The sequence below is a fragment of the Argentina silus genome, assembly GCF_951799395.1.
Source record: "Argentina silus genome assembly, chromosome: 14".
Taxonomy (NCBI): Eukaryota; Metazoa; Chordata; class Actinopteri; order Argentiniformes; family Argentinidae; genus Argentina; species Argentina silus.
Window position 1 is genome coordinate 10,313,940 of NC_139668.1, and position 27,776 is coordinate 10,341,715.

The following is a 27,776-nucleotide window of genomic DNA, read 5'->3' on the forward strand; positions in this document are numbered from 1 at the left end:
TATTGTTTTGGCCTATATGGGCTATAAATGCCCATTTCAATTTAATGAGTTCACAAGCTTCCACTGAAATGTCTGTTGACTGTTATCCCATGTGTGGTTATACAAATCGCAATGCCCTTCGATTTATTTGTATTATTAACTAACCCTAACCCATTAAGACGCGTTGTGCTTTACAATAATCCTGGATTTTGTTTGGTTTGGTTTGAAGAGAAATTCCATTCTACCTGAAACACCTGGTAGTTTTCGTCTTAATGCAAAGTATAAGTGCAAACTAAAGGCAACGCTTTAAGACTGTGGAAAGTTTATTTCAGCGGGCTGCAGTAGCACCTGTGTCAGGTGCATCTTTCACCATTCAGTTATTCGTTGATAGCCGTCTGTCAAGCATGACGGATCATATAACACTCATAATAAGCCTTTGTGTGCATGGACCACCACGATAAAGGATTTCTTTTGGATCTATTGATGCGTTCATTGCAAAATTGTAAATAGAATTTTACAGTACGCTGATATTGCATATGCCTGCAGCCTGAACCATTCAGCATTAGCCTGCCCCCTCCAGTCAAGTCATCTATATATGGAACTTTCATAGGGATGTGTAATGCACTGAACATCTATTTGGTTGAATAATTTCATTTAGCCTAAAAACTGTCAAAAATTGAGAAAAAAGAACAGTAGATGTAAATCCAGAAACAACACAAGGTCCTGTGTACTGTTACTGTACCGTCCTGTGGAGATTAATGACAGAATTGACCAAATCCTGTCTACTTGCGCAGGCGTGCCGTTGCGTTGCACTGCGTTGCTAGACGCTCTATTGCACACAGCAGGAAAGCAAACATGCTTCAATCGATGGACAGGTGAAAACCCCGCGTGTAATTGATATAACTTGCACAGATAATCAGAGATTATACTTTGTGTACAGGATATGTAATGTGATTTTGTGTTACATATCTTGAGTCAACAAATGCGATGCTTTGGTCAGATTTTAATCTTGCCTTTTATGCCCCTGTCTGTCCCCATCTGTCTTGTTATCTGCAGTGCGCGACGTTAGAGTTTGAAGATTCAAGGATGGAACCGATTTAACAGTTGTACTTTCAGGAGACTAGCGGAATGCCAGTGTCACTGAGCATAATCCGACATCGAGTGTGCGAAGGGACAATGTGAATGTCTATGTTTTTCCACAAATGTAGAATGTGTAATGATTTCAGTGTGCGCAAGTGATTGATGACAATAAGAAAAGCATCAAGCAAATCACCCCGACAATTCCACTGGAAAAGCTCGTGGAATTTAACTCAAGAATGTCACACAGGTACTCTATTCTGAATTATTATTTGTATTACTTATTATTTGTATCTACATGATGCATTTGTGCAAAGGTCCTCCTTACTGTAACGTATAGTCTGTATTGTGGTTTATCTATTGGACACTAGTAAGAACCTTTTTTTAAAGAAGAATATTTTACATTCAGATATTCAAACTAATGATCTCTCCAGGAGAATTGCACTTCCTGCAAGATTTCAGTCTAAGAGTAAGAACTGCAGATTGTGAAAGAGGAAGTCCACAGTGTGTTGCTGTTCCCATAACAACAGACAAGCATGCTTTAATTAAACTCTGCATTGGGAAAGCTGTCAGTTTGGGTAATGTTACTCAGATTTCATCACAGAAATGTCACAAGAAAGCTTTACCCACTGAAGCTCCTGTCATAGAAATATGATTCTGAGGACGAATATAAAAGTCCTTGTTTCCTTGTCCCATGACAAGTAAAAGCCTTTGTGATTTGTTGACCTAGTGGTTCTTTTGGTTTCAGTAGTACCCTTTGGAATTCTTCAACTTGGGGCTTTGTTGCTGGGCGCTAGTTGGGTATCTAGTTGAATCCCCCCCCACCCCCCCCCACCCCACCCCACACACACACCCTTCCATTTTATTGTAAATGTCCCCACAGAAATGCCCCCTCAGCCTCCACACTACTCCTCCCCCATTCCCACCCACTCTCCCCTCCTTTGATACAGCCAGCCTTCGAACAAGAGTTACTCTAGGCAATGGAAATTGCCTTTAGGGTAATGGTATAGACCTCATCGGAATATGAAAGGAGCTTGGTTTCACCATTGTGCATCAGCTCTTTTAAGATTCACTGAGTCTGCAACCACACTAAAAGATAGAAAATGACTGTTAAACTTTGCATTGATATTGCAAGCTATGCAATATTGGAAATCGGTGACATCTGTCACTATTACTTTTAGTTCTCAATACAACATTGATAGTGCTATTATGATAGTACTATGATCATCCAATAGACTCAGTACTTTTACAAAAGGTGAACCAATGGTATTGTTACACCTACATGGCAACTGTCTCTAGATTACCTGTTTAGGTGACTCTTCATCCTTTCCATTCACAGGTGTGGTAGTCAGGTGGTGTTAGGACTGTTTGAAGGTTTTGACAGACAGACCACCTGCCAGTTAGTGCATGACAAAGAAAGGCTCTTGACGATCCTGTGCAAGGTGCAGAAAGAGAGTGTCAGAACCACAGCTTTATTTTCAAAAGACTACCTGAATCCTTCAATGATACTTATCTTTGGAGATGGAGAGATACTACGCTGTATCTAAGCTACATTATCCTTAGCTGGTGACAGTTTCCTCAAGGCACTGGTAAATTGAGTCCTTATCTCAGTAAAATAAGAGAGAGAAGTAATAGGGGAATAGGAGAGAAAGAAAAAGGGAAGAAAACACCCACCCCCTTGAGTGTGTAAACATGCCATGTAAAGACACTGCTCCACAAATATCTGAGCTGGCTAGCCCGATGTGTTTAGTCTGTCACTATTTTCATCCCCCACCCCCCCTCCACAGCTCCTATGGCAGGATGTGGGCTATGGCCCAGGGGGCCTTGGAGGACCTTTTGGTGGATGAGTTCCCTCCTGCTGTTTCCCAGCCACAGAAGGACCGTCTGCAGATCTTCCAAGGCCTGGCCACCTTCTACCTGAAGTACCTGCAGATCTTTCGCAGCCTGGAGGCGGTCTATGACCAGATAGTGCACCCCCAGAAGCGCCACGTGGTCCGGCATGTGCTGGACGGCGTGATGGGAAGACTGCTGGAGCTGAAGAACGAGATGGTGGAGCTGGAGTTCTCTGAGTTCCACTACTTTGATGATGTGCTGCAGGATCTCAAGCTGACACCTGTGAGCGCTGCCTGTCGATGGAATATCCTCAAATCTTTAACAACAATACAGTGTTAATACTATGAGAATAATGTTTTAGGATTGGGAGCTTTCCTAAATAGTTGCAGTACATTTCAGAATGATGTCTTCAAAGATTAAATGTAATTTAAAAATGCACCCCCTCCCCGTAATATGTTTGTATATCATTCCACCCGACCGAATCAAGCACATTGACAGACAAAATAAATCATCCAAAATTATGATATTACCATTATGCAAACTCATATTTTCAGGAGGATCTAGAGGTGCCCATCCCACAGTATTTTGTGAGAGAGAAGATGCTTGTGCTCCGGGACAGAGAGAAGATGCTGGCGCACATTCTGGCTAAAGGGGGACACCTTGAACCGGAGCCGGTCAGAGAAGTTGCAGTCTCACACATTGCCTAGTATATATACTAATACACTCCCTGATGTTTAGTTGGTGACACTTTATTTTACATTCACTGTTTAGCTAATACAGCTATTAAAAATCCAATTCCCCCAGTATTTACTTGAATATGACAATTCCTCATTTCTGATATTAATGAAATTCCTTTCAATAACCCCCCCCAAAAAAAACTAATTTAAATAATTAAATGGTTACTATAAGTAGTGTCATGAAATACCAGGTAAAAATGGTGGCTGCAGGATTAAGCATAACCCCAATTTAACATGACACTAACAGTATTGTGTCCATTTCTGCTCTATCCATGCTGTTTCCTGTGGTAGGAGGTGTCCATTCAGATGATGTGCATGGAGGAGGCGGTGCGGATCCTCCAGGTTTGTGAGCGGGCACGGCAGGGGCGCCTCAGGGCCAGCTTCATGAAGGACATCCGGCAAGCAGAGGAGAAGGAGAGCCAGGGCAAGAGCCACACACCCAGCACCCTGGACCCAGACCAGGCTGCCACTCGCATCCAGAAGGTATGGAGTGTATAATTAATTTATTATTATTATCAAGGCCATTTTTCATAAATGGTGATCATGCCACTACCTAAAACAAAATCAAACCCAATACAAAGCCTGATAATAACTATTGGTTGCATGCCCAATTCTTCAGTGGACTGTTTCAGGGTCAAAAACTCATCTCAAAGCCGCACACTGGAAAAGACAACAATTAACCATGATCATTACTTTTTTTTTTTTAACAATCTTCTTATTGGTGCAAAGTACACTAGAACGAATGATGCAGTTAACATCTACTTTTACTTAGTTTATTGTCCTGATTCGCTATTTTTTTTATCTCATTTGATTTGAGTATGTTGCCCAGTTATAATACAAAATGCAAAATGTCTCCCTCCTTTGTGAATGCAATGGTTCCATTTCAAAGCTTTTTCTATCCAGTAATGTCTCATCTGTTATCCGATGAAGGAAGGAAGGATTCATTTTCAAAGCGTTGGAATAGGGCTTGTGACTGTGACCTAGAAATATGACACAAAAGGATGGAATCTGATATAAAAGTAAAATTTCCTTTTATGTCTGTGTGTATGCAAAGCCAGGCTCATGTTTATCATTCGACAATGTCTCTCGTGCCAAAGAAGGATTAACATTCACCCAAAGCTTGACCTACAAGTGAACCTACAAGGAGAGGTCAATGCAACATTGGACCGTGGTCGCCTGTCACTACCTCAGCCATGCCACATATCCAGGAGAGATTGTAATCGTTAGATGATCCAACCTATCCATAAAAAGTACACACCCAATTCCCCAGTGAAAGCAATGTGCCCAAGAAAAGGTTAGCACTTGTGTGATGAGAGAGTAGGGAGGAAAAGTGAGTCTGGATTTTCATGACCTTGCTAATCTTGTAATCTGATCCCCAGCGTTTTGACATCTGTACAAGACAAGAATGGATATATTATGGTTGGGACCAACCTGAGCTTTAGGCAAAGCAGTGATGACATTGAGATAACATTGTTGAGTTGAAGATTGTGTGCCTTTTAACAATCACATGTAGTCCACATGGATACCTCAGCAGCTATCGATTTAGAGTCTGATTCAGGCCAAGTGTATAGCAGTTCAATGCAAATGGGATTCCATCTTTGTGTAATTCATCACTAGGCTTTTTGGGCCTTTACTAGAAAGTGGTATCAATTGCAACTTTTGTGACCATACTAAAACCATGAAGCAGCTTCTCTGACCACTGGCTAGATGGCGGCACTGTATTTTTGTTGTTTCACTCTAAATAATTAGTTAATACTGTTCAACAAGCAATTTGGCCTAGCTATGAATGTAAGGTTTAGGAACAGAGATGTGTCATTATACAATTAGTTACATTGTACTACAATGAATAAACTAACTAAAGAATTGGCAGTCAGAACCATAGCAATTAATTCACAATCATTTTTAGCTGTGCTGCATTTCTCATTGCAGTAAAGCATTGCGTTCTTCGCAGGGCAGCCAAAGAAGGACTCTCCGTGTTAAAGACAGTCAGATGTTATCACAAGCAGTGTCTAGCGTCTATGTCTCCTGGGTGTTTCACCACCAGCCTCCTGGCCGGCCTCAGTTGACTGGGCTTGTGTTGTGTTCTAGGTGTGGCTCGGCTACAGTCAGAGGAAGAGGACCAAGAGGGAGCGTCTGGAGGAGATGATATTTCTGGGAATGGTGGGTGCCCTTGTTCATTCTACCAGGGAGTGTATGGCTGACAAAGGTGCATGGTAACTGTATCTGAGCTGGTATCAAACTCATGCATTCAGTACCATTAGAGCCCTTAGTACCTCATGCTGATCCTCAGGTGCCTCCAGAGCAGCAGAAGCCCAGTGCAGCTCAGCTGAAGGCCCAGCAGGTGGAGGCCACTCGTAGGCTGGTCCAGGAGCAGAATGAGGTTGAGTACCAGAGGGCCCTGGTCAGCATAAAGGAGTCTGTACATGCTGTGGATGGGCCCGACCTGAAAGAAACCCTGCAGGAGCAAATCCGCCAGTGGTTCATCGAGTGCAGGTGAAATGGGCACCTAAGTCTTCTCATTTTCACTGTGGACCGTCTCTTGTCTAAATTCACAGTACTCCCCTTTCTTGTTATTTTTCAATGCCATCTACTGAGGTTATGATGACCGTAGATTTCTCTCTTTGCTCCTGTCAAGCCAATCATAAGATAATCTATCTGTTTATCCTTCATAGAGAGGGGTTGGAATGTGTGTGTGTGTGTGGGGGGGGGGGGGGAATCCTGATGCTTTCACTGCATTGTGGGAGGGCTGAAAGCCTGTGCATTGGGCAGGAGGAAATGAGTGCAGTGGTGACCGGTGTGGAGCATACATTGTTGGCCTATTAGCACATTCCAGGGTGATTTATGGTTGGCCACCGGTGGGTGCTACGCCATTAGAGGAGGGTGGACAATGGTTGTAAGTCATCCAGGCTGGACGCCTTGGGGAGAGGACAGCTCCCAGGGGTGGTCACAATGGTCCACGGCATATACATTCAACCCCCAGTGTCTCAGCCCCTCCACGGCTCTGACCCTCTGCTCTGACCCTGGCTGAGCTGCTGACAATAATATAAGCACCATGACGGATAAGGGGGTCACAGTCACACCCTCTAGGGTAAAAAAAACCTGGCAGTGGAGCTTCCTCGACCTGATGAGAATCCAAGAGTTCCGGGCCAGGAGGAGAGCATGAGATTAGGAGAAGCCCCAAGCGTATCCAGGGGGGTAGAGAGTAAAGACAGAGGATAATGAGAACTGGAGCCTTGGAGGCGGTGGAAGTGGTAGGGGGGGGTGCATAGTTTGGCCTCACTAAAAGCAGGTGATAATTGTCAACATTAAGATAACTACTCATGGAAAACCTCTAATTAGTGGAAGTATCCCAGGCATTCAGAGATTTTGCCAACCAATGATGAGGTCTGCCCAAGTTATACAAACATAATGTAATTTGTTGACTTGTTATCCCTTCTGTGAAAACAATACTGTAGGTACTCTGTCAATCAGCCTGATATTAAGTTGTCATGTACAGTATATATTAATGCATGATTTTTATTGCAGAGATGCCACTGGAAGATTTCCTGACTTCCCAAATGCTGAGGATGGGGGATCAGCTGCCATATTTGCACAGAAGACACCTGAACAGGTAGCTTTTGAATGCCTTCAACATAACTAAAGGACAATACAATTTACAGAGCAGCAAGACACAATTGATCAGGATAATCCACAAATCTGCTCTGCAGGCCATTTATTCCCAAGCCATTCTGTTACGTCTTTTCATCCTTGAACCCTTGAAGTCATTTTTGTGCCCCGTTACTCTTGTATTGTTGCATTTTACATATTCTGTCTCTGGCTAAATGTTTGTCAATGCTATGTTACTTCATTCTGGACAGGTAGCAGCAGAACTAGCCACTAAAGAGGAGGAGAAGGAGAGGAAGAGGAAAAGCAAAGGAAAGAAAGACAAGAAGGCCGGAAAAGAACGAAAGGATAAGAAGAAAGACAAGAAAGGAAAGACAAAAGGGAAAAAGGGAAAAGAAGATGGAGAGGTACAGCATGTGCATGCAGTAGGAACACAGAACAGGCTTATTACTCAGCAGAAAATGTGTATGCCATATGATGTTTGTTATCACATTTAATCATCCAGCTGTTTTGCATATACGTTGTTTCCATGTTTGCGCATAATCACCAGTGTGCCCTAACCCTTTTATCCAAAGGTTGGTGTTCAATAGCAGTTCACTACAGAATTGCTGTGTCCAGGTTTTTTATAAGAAGGGGTCTCAGTTTCATTTATCAATGGAAGTGTATTTAAGACTGCAACTCAGTCACAGTGATAGGAAGTGTGAATCATTTAGCTTTTCCTCGTAAGTAAATCAATAAGTAGAGAGTTGAGGTAGTGCTTTTCCAATTTTTTTCCTCTCAGAGAGCAGTTCAATTAAATGCATAATTAAGTCCATGAAATACTGCACACCCACACTCGTGCACCACTAAATAAAGCATTAAATCAGAAGCAGTTGGCTTTGGCCGTGGTCTTGGATGACTGAGGGTGTGGTGGAATGATGAAGACATTTATTATTTAACCACTGAAGACTCTCTGTCTCAGGAATTGTTTCTGATTCCAGTCAAGCAATTCCTCAAATGGTCCATTTGTGCCAAGGATTCTGTCTCATTCTCCCCATGGAGAAACATCCTTCTCATAGTCATACCTAAAGCCAATAAAACCAAGATTCTTCATGCCAATTTTGTTGAATGACTTCTGTATGATGGTTCCAAATAGTATATTCAAATTATGGATGTCCCTGTTGTACTGTATGTCTTTCTTAGCAGTGTAGCTCCAACTTTAGACTAGGTCTGAGCTCTTTCAGGACTTTGTTTTTGTATAGTGGTTGGTTATCAATTTAGCCTCTTAGGCAGAAGGAGTTATTGATTGGGTTATGAGCTAGCTCTCTTAATGCAGACACTCTCTGAGATGGGCAGTGTGGTCTTGGTCGTGTCACTCACACCTGATGAGATGGAGAGAGTAAAAGAGGACATTCTACTCGTCTCTCACAATGGGGTGCTTTCACCGGACCTCAAGATGGCATGTCATGACCAGCGGTAGCCATGAAACAGTGAAGCATATTACAAGTACTCACTCATCTCGACTATCTTGACTCATCTTGACTGTGGTCCGGTTGACTAGAAAGAAGGCATTGTTCATGTTAACCGTGACATGACCCTTTTAATTTGCCGTGTAGGAACATGTTCCACATACTGACCCTGTTTCATCCAGCACATTGAACCTCAGAAATACTATGGCTATAGACAAGTGTGGCATTCATTTAGAGGAGGATAACTTCACATGTGAGATGGTCAGAGTGGCATTGAATGGATACTTACTGATCTCTTTGATATCAATTTGATGTTGATATCCTGGTCCTGATATTCTGAAATCTGATCTGACATTCTTACTTTATTCACACTTATTATGTCTTGAATAATAAAGATTTGATTGTTTTGATAAACACCAGCACATGTTTTCTCCAACCCCTTTAGCTAGCTTGTAAGCATGGTGATTGACAACAGTGTGCTACTTCCTGACATGTGACATCTCCATTAAACCCTTGTGTGTTTTCACAGCCCTGTCTGAACATCTGAAATTTTTATCATGACTGTTCGATCTACAAGGAAACATCCTGTCTCGCTCCATGAGTTTCGTCATTCATCATTGAAGTATATTATGAAGCACTTAAGATTCCCTTCATATTTTCAACTGGATTTCTCCCCCTTTTGGGAGCTATTAAATGCTAATGGAAAAGAAATGTGAGGGCTCATAAAACATGCCATGTCTGTGTAACTGATTCCTTTTGAAAATACCACTCCTCCTCCCACTCCTTACCTGCCTAGAGCCACTCTCTCCTCATTGGTGAAGGATTTAGAAACAAAGTACTGTCTGTGTGTGTGTGTGTGTGTGTGTGTGTGTGTGTGTGTGTGTGTGTGTGTGTGTGTGTGTGTGTGTGCATACGTGTGCGTGTGCGTACGTGTGCGTGTGCGTGTGCGTGTGTGTGTGTGTGTGTCCACGTGTGCAGTGATTGTATGGATGTTGTACCCCTGACTGTGTGCAAGGAAAACATATAGTTACATAAATCATCCTCACAGCTTCTCTCTTCACACCAGCCCCACATTACCCCCGTAGCAAGCCCACCAAGCGGACCTTTGGAAATCCTGCCTATCTCATGCATTCACCTGTCATTTTGTTATTTTCGTTGGCCTGTCCTGGTCGTTTTTAATGTGATAAACAAAAATGACAGTTGCTGACTAATGCTAATGCTAGCTCTGGATTTGACCTAGCGTAGAGAGCAGTCATCAAGAGAATAGTCGTATTTGTACTCTAAATTAACCATAACTTCACCTAAAAAGAACATTTCCTTTTGACATTGCCCAGATTTCAGTGTCATTTAAGTGAAAAATGAGCATTTGAGGAAATTATGCAGGCAAACTATTTCAGGCTTAAAACAAGTGTTCTATTGTAATGAAAGCTATCAAGTAATTAATCACAGCGAAAAATTTATTATCACATTTTTGTCTCTTGCAGGAGGAGGAGAAGGGCTGGAAAATGCCCCCAAGCAATTTCCTCCCTACTGTTGTGGAGGGAACCAAAATGTACAAAGGTGAGTGAGAGTAGCATGACAACCATAGCAGCGTGCTGCCTGGAAGCAAAGCCGAATCATTATTACATTACAGCAATGTTCTGAGTCTGTCTATGGTGTGTATGCTGCCTTTTTAAGAAAACTGTATTTGGATATCATCAGCTGACCTGTAATGACATGACTGTGCCACTGCTTTGGTTGAGATATGGATTGGGGGGTTGGGGTCAGTCCAGATGGTTTTCCAGTCCTGGTCAGGACATTCTCTCTCAGGTTGTTCAACGTGATGAAGACCAGGCAATGGATGAAAGTTATCAGATGTACTGTGTTGGATAATCACATATCATTCACAAATGCCTACTCAGGAATCATCAGCGTGTAGACCATTGTGGCTTTTAATTTTAAGGCACTATCTGGGATTTGTTTTGTTGTTTAATGGTAATTTCAATTCATGATATACATCCATTGATTCTCAAAGCATATGACTTATGAATGCGGCCCAAAATCAGTCTGGGACAGCTCTAAAGCCCAAACACCAATATACCCCTGTGACTCCCTCTACATTGGCCCATAAGGTAAAAAGGCAGTCTGGGACAACAAATCAATCTGATCCCCTGACAGGTCTGCTTATGGCTGAAGCTCTCCTTCCTGTCTCCCAGTGCTCTGCTGCTGGGACCCTCAAGAGGAAGTGAGGTGTTGTGCCCTGGCCCTGTGTCTCAGTGACCCATGGAGAGGTGTGTGTGTGCAGGGGTCCAGCCCTCTCCAAACCCTGCTATAGCCCTTTAAGCAATTCCCCTGTGGGGAGCATTTGGACCTAGAGCCTCATTTGGACCCCAAATGATTTTGTTTTTGCTAAGTCAACCATCCTGTTTCCTCCAATTATTTTTCTTGTTTTTATTTAGTTTTTATTTGTTTTGCAGTTTTAGTTATGTAAGAATACTGGCAGCTATTGTACTTTCTGGTTAGTTAACAGGTCAGGTGAACTATTTACTTTGTTTAGCAACCCGGAGAGATTTCAAGGGTAATGTTGACTACTGAAGTCTGTGTTGACTAGTTCACTCCCCTAATGAGGAACAATGCAGAGAGATGAGAGGAAGCCTTTTGCTGATACTGTAAATGCAGTAGACATCCAGGAGTAACGGCTCCTATCCCCACATCAGCTCATCTGTCTTCCTCTTGGACACCTTAAACGTTTTAGCAACCTTACAGCACCTTGACCGCAACCAGATGGTCTGCATCCTCCTGACCAGGGTTCACTCTGAAAAAGTCAGCCACTGTCCTGGGTTTCATCACTCTTTCGTCTCCTCCTCCGCTCCCTCCTTTTCTCCATCCATTACTCCTTCCTTTAATTTTCCTTATCTGACCCAGATAACCTGAGTTGGAATGGTTCTAGGTGGAATGAAGGGTTCACAGGGGACAGCATGTGGTTTACAGCTTCTCTGTGTTCTCTGGATCCTAATTTTCTGTGGAAGCACAAACAACTCAAAATCTGCTGGAAATATGCAGAACCAGTCACCACAGCCTTTAAGATAGCCAGAGTCAAGCCTCTTCTTAAGAAACCAACTCTTGACCCATCTGCAGTCCATAACTACAGGCCGGTATCCCTTTTCTCCTTCTTATCTAAAACCCTTGAAGGTGCTGTCTCTAACCATCTGTCTCACTACCTCCTTCAGAACAACCTCCTCGACCCTCACCAATCCGGCTTTAAGGCTGGGCACTCTACTGAGACTGCTCTCCTTGCTGTCACGGAGGCCCTCCACTCTGCTCGAGCTTCCACCCTCTCCTCTGTTCTCATTCTTCTGGACCTGTCAGCTGCATTCAACACAGTAAACCACCCGATCCTTCTCTCCACCCTCTCAGAACTGGGCATCTCTGGCTCTGCACTCTCCTGGTTTGCATCCTACCTGGCCAATCGCTCTTACCAGGTGATCGCTGTCCTCTCCACCAGCCCTCACCACTGGGGTCCCCCAGGGCTCTGTCCTTGGGCCCTTACTGTTCTCCCTCTATACCAAATCTCTTGGCTCGGTAATTTCCTCACATGGTTTCTTCTATCACTGCTACGCAGATGACACTCAACTCTTTCTCTTTTCCCCCTTTCTGACTCACAGGTGGCAACACGTGTCTCTGCGTGTCTTGCAGACATTTCCGCTTGGATGTCAGCCCACCATCTCAAACTCAACCTTAACAAGACTGAGCTGCTCTTCCTCCCGGGGAAAGCCTGCCCTCTCCAAGACTTCTCTATCACAGTAGAGAACTCTACTGTGACCTCCTCCCAGACAACCGAGAACCTTGGGGTGATCCTTGACAACCACATATCCTGTGCGGCGAACATCACAACGACAGCACGCTCCTGTAGATTCTTCCTCTACAACATCAGAAGGATACGTTCATTCCTCACCAGAGAAGCAGCACAACTCTTGGTCCAGTCACTTGTGATCTTTCGCCTTGACTACTGCAACGCACTCTTGGCCGGGCTTTCTGCCTCCGCCATCAGGCCTCTGCAGCTCATCCAGAATGCTGCTGCCCATCTGGTTTTCAATTTCCCCAAATTCTCCCATGTCACCCCCCTCCTTCGTACCCTTCACTGGCTCCCGGTAGCAGCTCACATCAGATTCAAGACCCTGGTGCTTGCCTACTGGGCGGCAAAAGGAACAGCCCCTCCCTACTTGCAACCAATGGTCAGCTCCCAAACCCCTGCCTAATCACTCCAGTCTTCCACCTCGGCTGGCCACTTGGCATCGTCGCCTCTACGTGGATGCAGCAGTCGCGCTACTTGGTCACGGCTTTTCACTGTCCTGGCACCCCGCTAGTGGAACAAGCTTCCCACTGCTGTCAGGATTGCAGAGTCACTACCTATCTTCCACCATAGATTGAAGACCCATCTCTTCAGGCTACATCTTAACTGTCCCTCCTAAAGACCTCTTCATCCCCACTACCCCCCTGTACAAGTTTCTCTACTATAAATAAATTAATTTAAAAAAAGTAATTATTCCTTCTTCTAGCATTGTCACTGCCAATAGCCCCTGGTCTGAGCATAGATTACTTTTTCTTATGATGACTGATGGATAGATGGTTTACTTACTTAGTCAAATGTATTTGTTGTAAGTCACTTTGGATTATGCTAAATGCCATAAATGTAAATGTAATGTAAACAGCTCTCTGAGTGTATTTGGAAGGTCCACAAGGTTGGTTTCAAAATAACAAACATTATTCAGTGGAGTAATTGCATAAATTATTATACGCATGCTTGTCAACCAAGGCTGAGATGAGGGTTATGGATAACCGTTTCTACAATGTGTAGCAATGCCTGAGTCAATTTGGATAAATAATTTGTCTTTCATTTAAAAAAAAAAATGAAATTGAGATGGAATTGACTCCCACTGACACAGGATTACCATGTCATGGCTGTCCATTGGGCTTTAATATTATTGGAAGAATAATGGTAACTGAATGAGGGTTCAGTGAGTTAATAGTTCCTGTACATTTGTGACGGTGTCAAATTCAGCCCTTTCAAGCTGTTCAGCTACTTCCTAATTTGCACAATGGAAACATTTGAGACAAATCACTTGGACATCCTGTTGAATCCCGAATGGACAATATAGATATGACCCTTTCAGTGTTCCCACCATAACGAGAAGTGATAATAACATAATAGCATCAATTCAGAGCATTTTACAGCTATATAGTGTACTGCAAGTGGCTCAGGCAAGAATTGAACTGATATGTTCAAATGTTGCTAACACCATTCTACAACGAACTCCAGCTTTGCTTTAGAAATCATTCCTTCACTGCTATAATACAACACTGCCATTTTACCTGCTGCTAGTTTGTAAGTAAACAAAAGCCTCCTGTCAACCCCTGCCTGGCATCACCTCTAATTCAGCTAGGAGAGGGTGAGGGAGAGGGGAAAGAATAACAGTCCCGCAGCAGCTGCGAGTTTGCAGGAAGCAATTATATGCCCAGTCAAAGCAGTTTAATTCTTTCTTCATTATGATTCGCCTCTGAATGTCAACTGGCACAACCTACGGCTTTAGGTTACATTCCTGGAGAAGGAACCTTTGAGCGGTAATGAAGAACAGACTCCGGCCCGCGCTCCACACCTCACCTCTGAAACGTTTATCACGTTATTGACGCTGTGGTTTCCACAACATTGGGTTTGGCTTATGTCAGGGGCGGCTCATTACCCAAACTGGCCCCAGTCCGAGTTAGCTGGTTGTCTGGCCTTTAATATGAATAGGAGTGATTGATTTGTAGTTTTTTATTAGGACTAACCTCTCCTCTTAGTGCCTTGTAGTAATGGGCTTTGTGTTGGAAAGGGCAATAATGCAACACAGCTGGTCACTCTCTTCCCTCTCCTCCCTCTCTCCTATCCTCCTTCACTCTTCACTTTCCCAGTTCACCTCCCTCAACCTCAGCATTACAGATAACAAAACAATGTAATTAACATTCATGAAACACTGAATGTACACTTAAAACCATTTATAGTATACTGTAACATCCTGCCCATTAAAGCTGTGATTAAAGATAATGTGAGGTTTGCAACCGGTGGTCCTGCAGATCAGCAATGTTTTATCAGGTGTTTGAAACTGGAAAATGATTGCTTGTTACGATTAGTTTTTTTAATGTAATGAAGCGTGAAGGTAAAGCTCATATTTACTCAGAATATAGAATGAAACAAAGGTTAGGTCCATTCTTCCTAATGACTGAATGTCTTGTTACTCACACTGGAGTGTTTCCCACATCGAGGTGAGGCATTGTGTGGACGTCCAGTTATTTTTGGTGTTGTGTTTTGTTTTGTTTCGCTCTTCAGGTCTTTTTGTTGTTGTTGTAATTTTCCCACTCCTCTACTTCCCCCCCATCCCAGCTGGGCTGTAGCTGTGAAAAAACCATGGGATTGGAACTCACTTCCTGTGAGTGTCAACGTCACGGGGCTCTGGTTGGATGTGAACCATGGATTTAATTTCAATTTCCTGGCCAGAGGACCGTGCAATAGGAAGTGCTTGTTACCCAGAATCACTCTTCCTGTCTGCAGCTTGCCTCGGACAAAACACATCTTTTTCCCAGACTGAGCAAGAAGAAAAAAGGAGGGACCCAATAGAAAAGCATGCACTAGCATACAAATGCCTGTAGATATATTGGAAGCACATACTGTGAATGGAGCTGAAAACCACCGTGGCCTTGGCAAATAAAATGCTGTTGACCACACTTGAGTTGGAGGGCCTTCCTTTCATAGACCAGGTGGTATATGGTTGAACACACTGGACCCATGACAGAGCCTGTTCTTACAATGTGTGTGTGTGGCCTGTGTGGAGTCATGCTTTTGACATAAACTTGTCCAATAGCCAGCCAGATTGCATAGCCTTGAATTAATCCTAGGCCCATCCTGGGCATTTGTTCTTCACAACCCAAATGTAATTCAGTGCTCCTAAAGGCCAATAAAGTGGAATTGAAAAGAGGACCTTGCTCTCTTTCCCCCACATCACTGCTTTCTCTTCGGTCTGTGTTGTCAGAGGACTACAAGGGATGCCCTCTTTAAACAAACAGCTTGGGTTTGGGGGAACACAGAAGAGAAGAGAGAAGGTAATTATATGTATCAGATTGCCTTGGGGATGTTGTGAAAAGGGGGACTTTAGAAAGGGGGCCTTGTGGAGGGCAGGTTAATCTCTGACCTTCCAAGCAGATCCTATATCAAAGACAGACGCTTATTTTGAGGTGCCACCGGAGCAAGCTGTTAAACCAATGCCCTTTGACTCCTGTCTGAACTTGACAGGGTTTCATCCCAGGGCGAATTTGTCAATCTTAAAAACAAGTTGGATGTTGGTGATTGTGTCATGATGGCTCTATTGCACTGTCCACACCACGTTGACTCTTAAAAGACGAAAACGACCACAATCATGCCATTCCCTGTATGGTCTATACAGTTGAGTGTGTGCTGTCTGCTCAGGTGGAGAGATGTGGTCAAAGAGAGAGGGCATGATTGTGGTCCTTCACAAGAGTCTTTGGCAGCTATGGTATTTTGTTGTGTCCGTAATAGCAGTCTTTGTTGTGAAGGATCAGATCCTACATGCCTTGATCTGAAAAAGCCCTGTTTGGCTTTTTGCCTGGCCGCTGGCAGGAATTTTAGGCTTCCTCTCAGGATGTAGCTCCTGAGTACTTCTCAGAGAGATGACAATAAGCTCTGCGTACTCACTCACTGCTTCTCCACCTGCACTTCCCTCTCTCTCCCTGGCCCATTAACTGGGAAACCTTCACACAGCCGATCACCTTTAGAGCTGTTTTCCCAGCTAAATGCTCTGACGCGCTTCCTCTGCTGTCCTGTCATTGATGGATGACGTGTGCGTGTCTGTGTGTGTGTGTGCGTGCGTGCGTGCGTGCGTGCGTGCGTGCGTGCGTGCGTGCGTGCGTGCGTGCGTGCGTGCGTGTAGATGTTTGGCAGACCCGTGATGAGAGACAGAACTTCCAGCAGCGTTTTGATGCCCAGCTGGTGCGTGAGGAGAAGAGGTTGGAGGTGGAGGAAGAGGTCAGAGTTCAGGTGAGAGAGTGAGCCGTTCAACCCCCACACACCAAACTCCACCATATCACAATTAGATCAATACTGCAAAGTCACATCTATTATCATGTGACTTTATGTCAAATCTATGATCCCAACTTGGCACAATCAACTCCTCAACTCCCCACTAAAATGACACACAACCCAGTATATGTGGTAAATATCTGAAAGAGTGCATTCTCAAGCAGTTGGGTTCAATGGACTGTATATTCAGTATTCACATCTGTGAATCATTTGTAATGATAAGATGAAGATTGGGAGCTTGCAAGTTTAATCTCTCCTCAAAGGTGGACGAGTTAATGAGACAGGAGCTGAAGAATCTCAAGATGGCCGTGGACCGGGAGAAAGGGAAGAAGAAGAAAAAGGGAAAGAAAGGCAACAAGAAGGTAAATAGCAATGGCACTCTCCCACATGTATGACTAAGAGGTCTGGATAGTTTAGACAGCACGATCTGAGGTTAATGAAACTCATGTGTTCAGTCTACAGTTGGGATGAAGGAATGCACTGCACCTCTCAGCTGTCTCCTCTATGTTTTGTTTGTCTTAAACAAAGTAAACAACTACAAGAGCAGTATTTAGTCATGTCTTCACTAGTGTTTTGAGTTATTTAGAGACATATTTGGTGGATTATTCTTTGGTTCTGCCAAAATAGTTTAAATAGCTTGTCAGTATCTATGTGATTGTGACATGCCTATCCTGGTATGATATCAATGCTATGTGACACCAATCATGTAAAATGGTAAACAAGCAACATATCATCATGGTCATAAATTGTTCTTTGATGGTGTTGTGACTGATATATAATTTAACATGATATATGATTGAATATGATTGGACATGGTATGGCAGTGGTCCAACATTCCCAAAGAGAAAGGAAACTCAAAATAGTTTCACCAGAGGAACACTGTCACACATTAGGCAACAGGGTTCTTTTTACCAATCAAAATAAGGCAACGCACCCAAACTGAGAAGAAGCCATGTGGATTATAGGTCGTTTATTGCGCAACCTTAGGCATCTCTGCTGGAGCATTTAGACTACCGCCAAGTAACGTGCTGTTCCCTCTGAAGGCTGTGAGTGACTCAGCTCTCCTGCGTTTGTTACTTTTCTGGACTCAAGATATATTTGGATAGGTTCCCCCAGAGTCAAGATCACTTTTGTTGTTGTCATCTCAACACTTTTCCTATGATTTTCCTATGATCCCACTTTTCCTATGGTGAAATTCAGTATGTTTTCATTGTCTTACGTCTGACTTTACACTGCATTCTCTCAAGATATCTCTCTTTTTTTTTATTTGTATGCATGCTTCACTAAGCTATGTTTATTTTTAAGGGAGATGCTTCATTATCTGTGGTTGCTAGTACTGTGCATTCCTAGGAAATAGTGTAGGAAAGCCACATTCAATGCTCTTATGCATATAACCAGATTGTAGGTTTTGACAGTTGTTCTGTCATCAAGAGGTGGAGCAGTACTGAAAGGGAACGCAAACATTCTTTTCCTCAAGCTCTCTCTCTCTCTCTCTCTCTCTCTCTCTCATGCATGAAGATGGTCTTGTGGGAAATTCATGTGCTGCTCTGCCAGCTTGTGTGTGGTTTTAGAACAACCCTTGGTCGGAGATTTGTGGCAAGCAGTCTCCCTCAGGCACAGTGCCAATGGGTGTGCTTAATGTAAACATGGAGGTCCTCGCACATGCACGCACACATGCATGCATGCGCGCACGCACACACACACACACACACACACACACACACACACACACACACACACACACACACACACACACACACACACTGAATTTGAGGTTTAACTAATTTATGACATATTCAGGGATAGTTCCCGTTGTGGAGCTACTGCCCTGGAATTCTTTGAATCTAAACATTTTGTGATGATAAAGGAATGTAATAACAAGATAAGAATGAATGCATGTGGAGTTCTGAGTTCATCAATTATAGCATGAATTATATTTGTTATGACTTAATTCGGTCTGTTTCCACATCAGACATCTATGTACTGCTTAATTCCTGAGGTTCTCCAGACTTTCTTGATATTTGCATTTAGTTGGTTTGGGACTTCCATCATCTTACCTCTGTACTTAGTAAATTATTTCTCTGTTTTAGAAGAAGAAGAAAGGAAAAAAGAGCAGTAAAAAGAAGAAGAAGAAAGAGAAGGATCTGACCGCGGACAGGTCTGTGTTCATTATGAGGTGTCTGGCCAGGATGAGCAGTCTCTTAGTCCATTGAGTCTGCCATACTGTATAGAGCAGATGATTTGTAGACCTCTCCAATAGAGCTGGTTAATGATTAGTCAATGTGTAACCTGCTCCCCTCTCTCTCTCTCTCTCTCTCTCTCTCTCTCTCTCTCTCTCTCTCTCTCTCTCTCTCTCTCTCTCTCTCTCTCTTTTCTCTCTCTCTCTCTCTCTCTCTCTCTCTCTCTCTCTCTCTCTCTCTCTCTCTCTCTCTCTCTCTCTCTCTCTCTCTCTCTCTCTCGCTACAGAACCATAGAATCTCTTTATGAGGAGCTGGTGCTGGAGGGCTTCCTGATAAGACCCATGAACATCAAGCTCTCTGACTACATTGGTACTGTACCACCACTCACGTGCGTCCTCTCATTCATTACATAAAGTACAATCAAACACACACACACACACACACACACGCATACTCGCTCATAGGCAAGCATGCACGCACACACGCACACAGACAGACACACATGCGCATGCACATGTACGCACACACACAGTCAATCTTAACACTGTGTTCCATTTGAGAGAGTCTCAAGAGTCTAATACTGTAACTCTTTCAGAGTGTGTAATTGTGTAATCAGTGTGAATCAGGTTGTGTCAGTCGGTTTGTGTCAGTATAAAAGTGATTGAGGATGTCAGTGACGTACAGTAGGGCTAAGTATATGATGAGTCGGCCAAGAACAAAGGGCTGTCTGTGTGTGTGTGTGTGTGTGTGTGTGTGTGTGTGTGTGTGTGTGTGTGTGTGTGTGTGTGTGTGTGTGTGTGTTTGTGTGTGTGTGTGTGTGTGTGTGTGTGTGTGTGTGTGTGTCTGTGTCTGTGTCTGTGTCTCTGTCTCTGTCTGTGTGTCTGCGCATGTACGCATGTTCGTTCATGAATAAGAGTAGATCTAAGAGTGTGTGTACACAAGCAGTCAGCAGGGCCAGCTGGATCGGACAGGGTGCCTCCCCATCTTCTCTGGGATTTATGACTCAATCCCCCTTCTTGCCTTGCACCATAGATCTATTAAGGCAGCTAAGTTAAAACAGGGGGGAAAACAAGAGTCATGGTGACACCTCACTCAATCATGTTGAACAGACACGTGCCTGACCCCCACCCACCCCGCCACCCCACCCCCAAAGCACCCTCTGTTTGTCTGTCTCCATCCCTTTTCTTCTTATGTAGGGTAAGATTTGTAACAATATTATGTGTTTCTGTCTGGTTTTTATCATATCCACCCATTGTGCAGTTATGTTGTCCAGAGATGAGCGTGCATTCAAAGCAAGGACAGAGAAATATATTAGGATGGTTTGGCCCCCATTACTTTCTGGCTATGTTTAACCCTGGTTTAACCAGATGCCCGAGGCTAACTAATTAGATTTAATCAATCTTTGGCTTTCATTAGTTCAGGTTTCAGCTGAGTTGATTTATATTAGTGGCTTACGAAGTTATGAAGAATCATCATCTCCGTACCAAGAGCAAAGTCTTAAGATTCCGCTCCACCACAACTGTGCATATATTGCCATGGTGAAAGAGTGATGGCATTGCAGTATGAGTAACTCATTTTACAGGTGAGGTTTTTGCTGGATGATTAGCTGATCTCTCTCTTTCTTTCTTTCTTTCTTTCTTTCTTTCTTTCTTTCTTTCTTTCTTTCTCTTTCTCTCTCTCTCCCTCCCTCCCTCCGTCCCAGGTGAATACAGCTACCTGGGCACTACCCTACGCCAGGCAGACATTGAACCCATGCCCTCTCTCTCAGACGTCAGACAGCTCATTGCACTCTATGGGATTCTGCCTCTAGGTGAGTGAGATGCCACACCCCGACTCCTGTCTGAGATCACCACAAAGCCTTGCCAGACAAGACTGATTCATCTACTCACACACACCTTACACTAAAGTCCAGATGTGTGAGCTGGATGAGTTCATTCTTCTTTCACCATAGACACATCATTTTGAACCACATGACCAATGAGAAGTGCCAAGGGTTTTTTCCGAGCATGTGACCTAACCAGGAAAAAGTATAGCTAGTGCTGGTACAAATGGTGCAACAGAGAGGAATTGATATCCAATTTGACCCCGACTACAATGCACCTCAGTGCCCCCACCACGACTCCCCTCCTGTGCCAGGATTAAAACGGGTACAACGGAGCCCATAGAAATAGAAACCCTTGAGTGGCACTGGACACGTGGCATTAATTTTTCAGGGGCAAGGCTCATGAGTGTGTGAGGTGTGTGTGGCCTTATGAACTGTGTGTGACCCTGGCAACGCTTCACGAGCAGCTTTGATCATTCAGCCACTCTCTCCTGTGTCCTGCTGTCAGTGTCAGGTATCCCTGGTCCATAGCCTGCTGTAGACTCTAGAGTCTGAGCTGTTTGATAACCTCTGCAGGTAGACACTGCCTGTATGAACAGATCTAGGATCTGCTCACATTCTCCTAATCCTAACTTTAACCATTTAAGGGGAGGAAACACAGAACTGACCATAGATCACCATCTAGAGGCTTAATAACCTACTATTGGCTTTGAGGGGATCAAACCTGATCCAGGGATCCTAAGGATAAGCAGTCAGCCCACTGACAAACTGACACTACCCTAGCCCCGGTGGGACGTGACCCCCCTCCACATCACTCAGCACGCTCTCATCCCCCTGCCCTACGCCAGCGGACCCACAGTCAGGGCTGGGTTACTGAACAAACAGCCCACCCACACTGGAAAAAAGATGACATCTCTCACCACCTCTTTCAACATAATCAAAAGCGATGTGACCACATAGGCCTGGGGTGTGGGACCCAATGCACTGGGATAGTGTGTGTGTGTGTGTGTGTGTGTGTGTGTGTGTGTGTGTGTGTGTGTGTGTGAGTGTGTGTGTGTGTGTGTGTGTGTGTGTGTGTGTGTGTGAGTGTGTGTGTGTGTGTGTGTGTGTGTGTGTGTGTGTGTGTGTGTGTGTGTGTAGGATCTTGTCTGGGAGACCCATTTTTTCATAATAAAATTCTATAATGGGCTTTACACACTTTATATGGCTGACCCGAACCATACTGTGCTGGTTCTGATATTTAAATGTCACACACATCCTTTCCAGCACTGTTACATGGGGGTAACCAGGCCAGCCCGGTACAACTCAGCTCTGTTCAGCTCTGTAGTGTAATTAGGGTAGGCAACTTGACACAACGAGAGAGGCAGAGTGAAAGATGGTGTGCTGTTTTTTTTTCACACCTGCTCTGCTTATTTTTATCTGTACACTGAAGAAGTTTCCACCTCTTCAGAAATAATTCACAATAGGACATTGTTTTGTTATTGCCGGAACTTCATTCTCTTTCTCACCAAAACTTGGCTCAATTTCAGTCACCATTGATAATTCAAAGTTCCTCAGGGACTGATTATGTTTTCCTCAGTGTAATATAGCCCTTTAGAAGGACAGACATGGGATAATGCTTGTTGGATAATGGCATATACAGCAGTGTATGTTAGGCCTAGCTAACCTCTGACCACAGTAGTTGCAGTACCAGGGAGACTATTGTAATTGATAACACTGCCCCTGCTGACTATTCCCCTGCCTGCTTTTTTAGGGAAGCACTGTTACAGCAGCTACAACCTCTTTACAATACCAGCTCTTAACATTTATTGCTGTTTTCAATAAGTATGTCTAGATCAGTCGTTAATTAGTCTGTTGTTGTTGTTGTTGTTGTTGTTGTTGTTGTTGTTGTGGTTGTGTGACTGGTTTGAGTCATGAGACTGGACTGAACCAAGAGACATTTTGTATTAGATTAAGTAGGGATTGTTTGTTTTTGCTGAGGGGGTTTGTGGGGAGGCTTCTGAGATGTGGAGAGGTTTCTCGAGGACTCTTCATTTGGATGGTGTACACAGGGACACACTTACAATACCTTTTCTCTCATCTGTGTTATGTAAAGAGCTACTGCATGTTTTGCACCTATCAAGCTCTTTGTAAATCAGGCCCTCATGGGAGGAAGATTCAGCACATTGGGGGGAAATAAAGTGTGATTAACTGTAATCAGGTCTCATAGTGTACTTACTGGATTTTCAGACTGTGATCTGATCCGGTAGAGATATACGACAGTTGTTAGCCTACTGCACCCAAGAGATCACAGCCTCTGCCAGCTATTGTAGTTTTAATGAGCTCCAGGTGGAACAGCAGCAGGCCTCCTTAACGTGGGCTACCCGAGAGGAGGGCAGGTGATTTTTGGGGACACGGCTGCACCTTGGGGGGGGGGTGGGGGGTGTAGTGACCGGATGTATTTGCTCTCACGCTCTGTATGCTGGTCTCTGTCCAGCTTGCACTTTAATCGTAGTCGACATCAAAAAGTACACAATGGTGCACACTTGGCCCAGCTGGCTAATAAACCTATTGTTCCTATGATAGGAGCTAACAGTTATAAACCGGAGCTAACAGTGCTGAAACTAATGTAATGTAAAATATTTTAACTACAGGTGCTGGTACACTGTTGCTATTGTCCCTTCTGAAGGCTCCATATCTATAATCTCTATGCTAAATATGACTAGCCTTACCCTGCTAATACTGTGGTTTCTTTCTCTCTCTCTCTCTCTCTCTCTCTCTCTCTCTCTCTCTCTCTCTCTCTCTCTCTTCTTTCCCCCTCCCTCCCTCCCTCTCTCCCTCCTTACCTCCCTCCTCTCCCAGGCTCCCAGTCTGTCCATGAGAAGGCCCCAGTGCTGAAGTCCCTGCTGCTGGCTGGCCCCGCAGGTGTGGGGAAGAAGATGCTGGTCCATGCTCTGTGCACTGAAACAGGAGCCAACCTCTTCAACCTCTCCCCTGGCAACCTGACTGGGAAATACCCAGGCCGGACCAGCCTCCAGTACCTACTGCACATGGTGTTCAAGGTGGGCATCAAACTGGGCACAAACTGTGTCATTCTTAAAAAGTACTTTTACTACCTATTCATTGAAAACTAGTTTCAGATGGCCATAAACAGACCATTTGACGCATGCACAATATAACAATGGGTAGCTTCAGATACCAGGTTTTATGTGGAGCATTCCTCTTTTATCAAGGCTTTAAAGAGGCCAATTCTACAGATGTCAATTGTGGGCAAAAAAAAATACATTCAAAACATACAGTACGTACTGTACTATCAGAACCTCCACAAAGCTAGAAATGTCTTGAGATGCCAACGGGGCTGTAAGCCCCCTCTGCACTGGCTGCTGTGTGAGGATGTTTATTAGATGGCTATCAGTCAACACAGTTGTTGTTGGCAGCTCTGCTGTGGCATTTTGCATTTTGCACCCACTGACACTGACTCAGAGAGAGGGGGGAGAAACAGATCTGTGTTGCTTGGACACCTCCCTATGCAGCTGGCTTGAAAGGCAAACAAGATAGGACCCCATAGCGACTGGCAGCTCAAGCGACATTGTTCCCGATCCTGGCCTGTCAGCACCATCTCCCTAAGTGCATTCTGGGATTAGGAGCATGTCCTGACAGGACGTCCTGCTCGCTGAAGTAGGGGCTTCCAGAACACATGCGTTTGTTTGCTCCTCTACCCAAAGTTGTCTTTTACATGCCTGCTTCCCCCACCCCCAACCACACGCACACACACACACGCACACACACACACACACACACACACACATACAAACTGAGACGCACTTAACGTATGCAATGATGAATGCCTTTTGACATAGAGATGACATTCCCACCAATCTCTCATGCCAGCACTGGGATTCCCATATAGACTACATACACACCTGCTGTTTTTGTTAGGGAAAGAGTTAAAATGTGCAATGAATGGTGTTGTCTGTTCAGGGGCAGCAGGTCCCAATACTGTATGCCACTGGCTGCAAAATGTAGCTCCTGAATTTAACTGAACCATTCATACACATTTCTTAGCATGCTGGGTCATTTTTATGGAGCCATTTGGTGGATACACTTACTTTCCTCAAACTCATTAGATGAATACATTCCCAAGTGCCAAGAGGCGTCAACAGGCCGCAAGGAAGCAATAACCAACTTAAGAAGTTTACTGCTGGGACAAGAACCCCAAAATATTCCACAGTTGTATGGAAAGGAGAAATATAAGGTGGAAAAGTTGACTATGTATGTCATCAGATTAGGATTTCTATTCTTGTCATTTTTGGAAAACTACAGTTTTGTGTTCCATGTATGTATAATGTAATAGCACCATGGTATTTTATTTTACCTGATGGGTCTGTTGACTGAAACGTGATGGTTCAATGCTTCGTTTTTATAGTCGGCACACAAAGTTCTTTGAAAGATAGTTGTCACTGTATCTCTGGAAGATACAATGAAGTGACTATTAATGTTATTTCCAACATGTGTGTGGGTCTTTTGTTTATGTGTCTGCGTAGGACTGCCACTGATGTTTCTGCTGGTTCAACTGTGTGTGGGTGTGTCAAGATTTTTGTAGTTTCTGGCTGAATTGCCTGTGTGGGGGCCAGTCGCTGATAGTGCATTGGCCTTAATGTGTGTGGGTGTTACGAGGTGACAGTTGTTTCTTTGTGTTGGTTTGTTTTGTTTTGCTTGGGCAGGTGGCTCGCCAGCTGCAACCCTCGGTTATATGGATCGGAGATGCTGAGAAAACCTTTTACAAGAAAGTCCCAAAGCAAGAGAAAGATGTGAGTTTATACCACACAACATTCTTAACAGTCTTAACACTACAGTCCACATCAATGTAATCAATAGTTCGACAAGAATCTTCACTATGCAGATTGCCCTTCTCCACTACATGATTTTCAAATAACCCTTCTCCATCATTTTACTGCTTGTGAATAAAGTGAGATCTGCGTTGGTTGTGGATCTCACAACCTAGGTTATGCTGCCCTCTTGTGACGATTCTCAGTCAAGCCATATTTAATGAACTTGACACTAAATAAGACTCATTGGTTTTTGTAATCTCTCATTCCCTTTATCTTTCTGTCTTTCCTCTCCTTTCTCTCTCTCTCCCTCTCTAGATGGAGCCCAAGCGGCTAAAGAAAGACCTCCTCAAGGTACTGAAGTTCATTAAGCCAGAGGATCGTGTGTTGGTGGTGGGGACTTCTCAGCGGCCCTTCGACGCGGACCTCAAGCCTTTCTGTAAAGTCTACAGGAAGATTGTCCTCATCCCCAGACCTGACTATGCCTCCAGACTGGGTGGGTTAACGGTTGCTCTACTGCTTAGCAACTAAATGCTCCCTTTCCCAGTCATGAGTTTTTATACGATAAGACACTGTCCTGGGGGAATATTGACTTGGACACTTGTAAAACCTAAACAATTGTAAAACCTACATTGGACATAAACACTCTCAACATTACACACTGGACATTTCATACATTAGTGTTTACATCTCATCCATGTAGCTTGCATGATATAAACATATATCTATCCATACTGTACGTTGCCCATAACATTCATCCAACATTGCCCACTGCCCGCTCATACACATTAACCCCATCTGGCCAACACAAAGGCTTGCCTCTGAACTTACTGTAAATACTCTGAACTTACTGTAAATACTCTGAACTTACTGTAAATACTCTGAACTGTAATACTGTCAAGGCTATAGGGACAAAGGAGGGCTTGAAATCGTCTGAGGGGAGGACCTTATACATTATTTTTTCATATGCCCACTATAAAAAAAGTCACATTTTCTAATTTAGTTCATAGCTGTGTTGTAAGGTAGGCCTTTTGAATTACTAAATTAAACTGAAATAAACTGAATTAAAAGGGTTATAATGGGGTTCATTTAAGTGGGTAAACGGGGTATAATTCTGCATTATTGAGTAATTGATGAAAAAATATATATTACCTTATCTTCTAAATAATCTCAATTAGGAATGTTAACTTGTCACCCCAGAATCTAATTCATTGACATCTACAGAAATAGGGCTACCTATACTTGAATGTTGAACTATTGCCTAATTCACCTTTTAGGTGTCCTACGTTTTGTCCCTTGACTGAATGTACTGAACTGTGCCTATACTGTCCTGTGTCTTCCAGTCCTGTGGAGGGAGCTGTTGCGGTGTGGCGGTGCTCAGCTGGGCCCTAGCCTGGACGTCAGCTCTCTAGCCAAGGTGACGGACGGCTACACCCAGGGCCACATCCTGCAGGCGGTGCGGCTGGTCCTTAGCCCCCACAGGCTGGATCGGCAGAACACCAGGCCCCTCACCGCTAACGAGTTCATCCCCCCACTGGCCCGGCAAGACCCCGTCTATAAGGAGGAGGAGGAGGCCTTTAAGGTCAGATCAATCAATCAATCAATCAATCAATCAATCAATCAAATTTGATTTGTGTGGCACTTTTTACAAATATGCTTGTCACCAAAGTGCTTAATTAACCCATGCCTTAACTCCCAAAGAGCCAGCATTCACTTCATGCAACTGCATTATTATAGTTACCTGCCTTTCCATATCTTTGTACTGTTGGTTTATACAGCAAAACACTGTCCAAATTTGAGTCATGCTTAAACTTTCCCCACATGAGGGTGCTGTTCTCCTACACTCTTCATGGATGGAGGAGATTGCAAAATCAATGCTTTCTTCACCTGTGCCTGAATGTGTTGGCAGATGTGGTACGGCAGGACCCCTCTGGGTAAGAAGAGGACACGGGCTGCCAAGGCCATCGAGGAGGAGGGAGAGCTGGGCAAAGGCAAGGACAAGAAGGGCAAGGGGCAGAAGACAGGGAAAGAGGGGAAAAACAAAAAGAAGAAGAAAAAGAAGTAACTGTACCATATGCAAAATGAAGAGATCAATTTTGGGGAGATACCCACATGAATCAATATACTTCAATCAAAATGTTCAAAATGTTGTTATGTCTGAACTCTTTAGTTTCTCAGA

General features: G+C 43.9%; 1 protein-coding gene across 1 annotated transcript; it reads left to right on the forward strand.

Annotated features, from left to right (window-relative positions):
* The first annotated feature begins 1,136 nt into the window (after nucleotides 1-1,136).
* drc11 (dynein regulatory complex subunit 11) lies at nucleotides 1,137-27,697 on the forward strand. Its single transcript, XM_083684524.1, has 18 exons — nucleotides 1,137-1,306; nucleotides 2,844-3,171; nucleotides 3,444-3,578; nucleotides 3,933-4,109; nucleotides 5,715-5,786; nucleotides 5,917-6,119; nucleotides 7,152-7,236; nucleotides 7,484-7,636; nucleotides 10,162-10,237; nucleotides 16,639-16,745; nucleotides 17,051-17,149; nucleotides 18,878-18,945; nucleotides 19,254-19,336; nucleotides 20,670-20,777; nucleotides 23,631-23,830; nucleotides 25,916-26,093; nucleotides 26,941-27,179; nucleotides 27,507-27,697. The coding sequence occupies exons 1-18, from the start codon at nucleotides 1,296-1,298 to the stop codon at nucleotides 27,660-27,662; spliced, it is 2,478 nt and encodes an 825-aa protein (XP_083540650.1). The 5' UTR covers nucleotides 1,137-1,295; the 3' UTR covers nucleotides 27,663-27,697.
* Nucleotides 27,698-27,776: the final 79 nt, after the last annotated feature.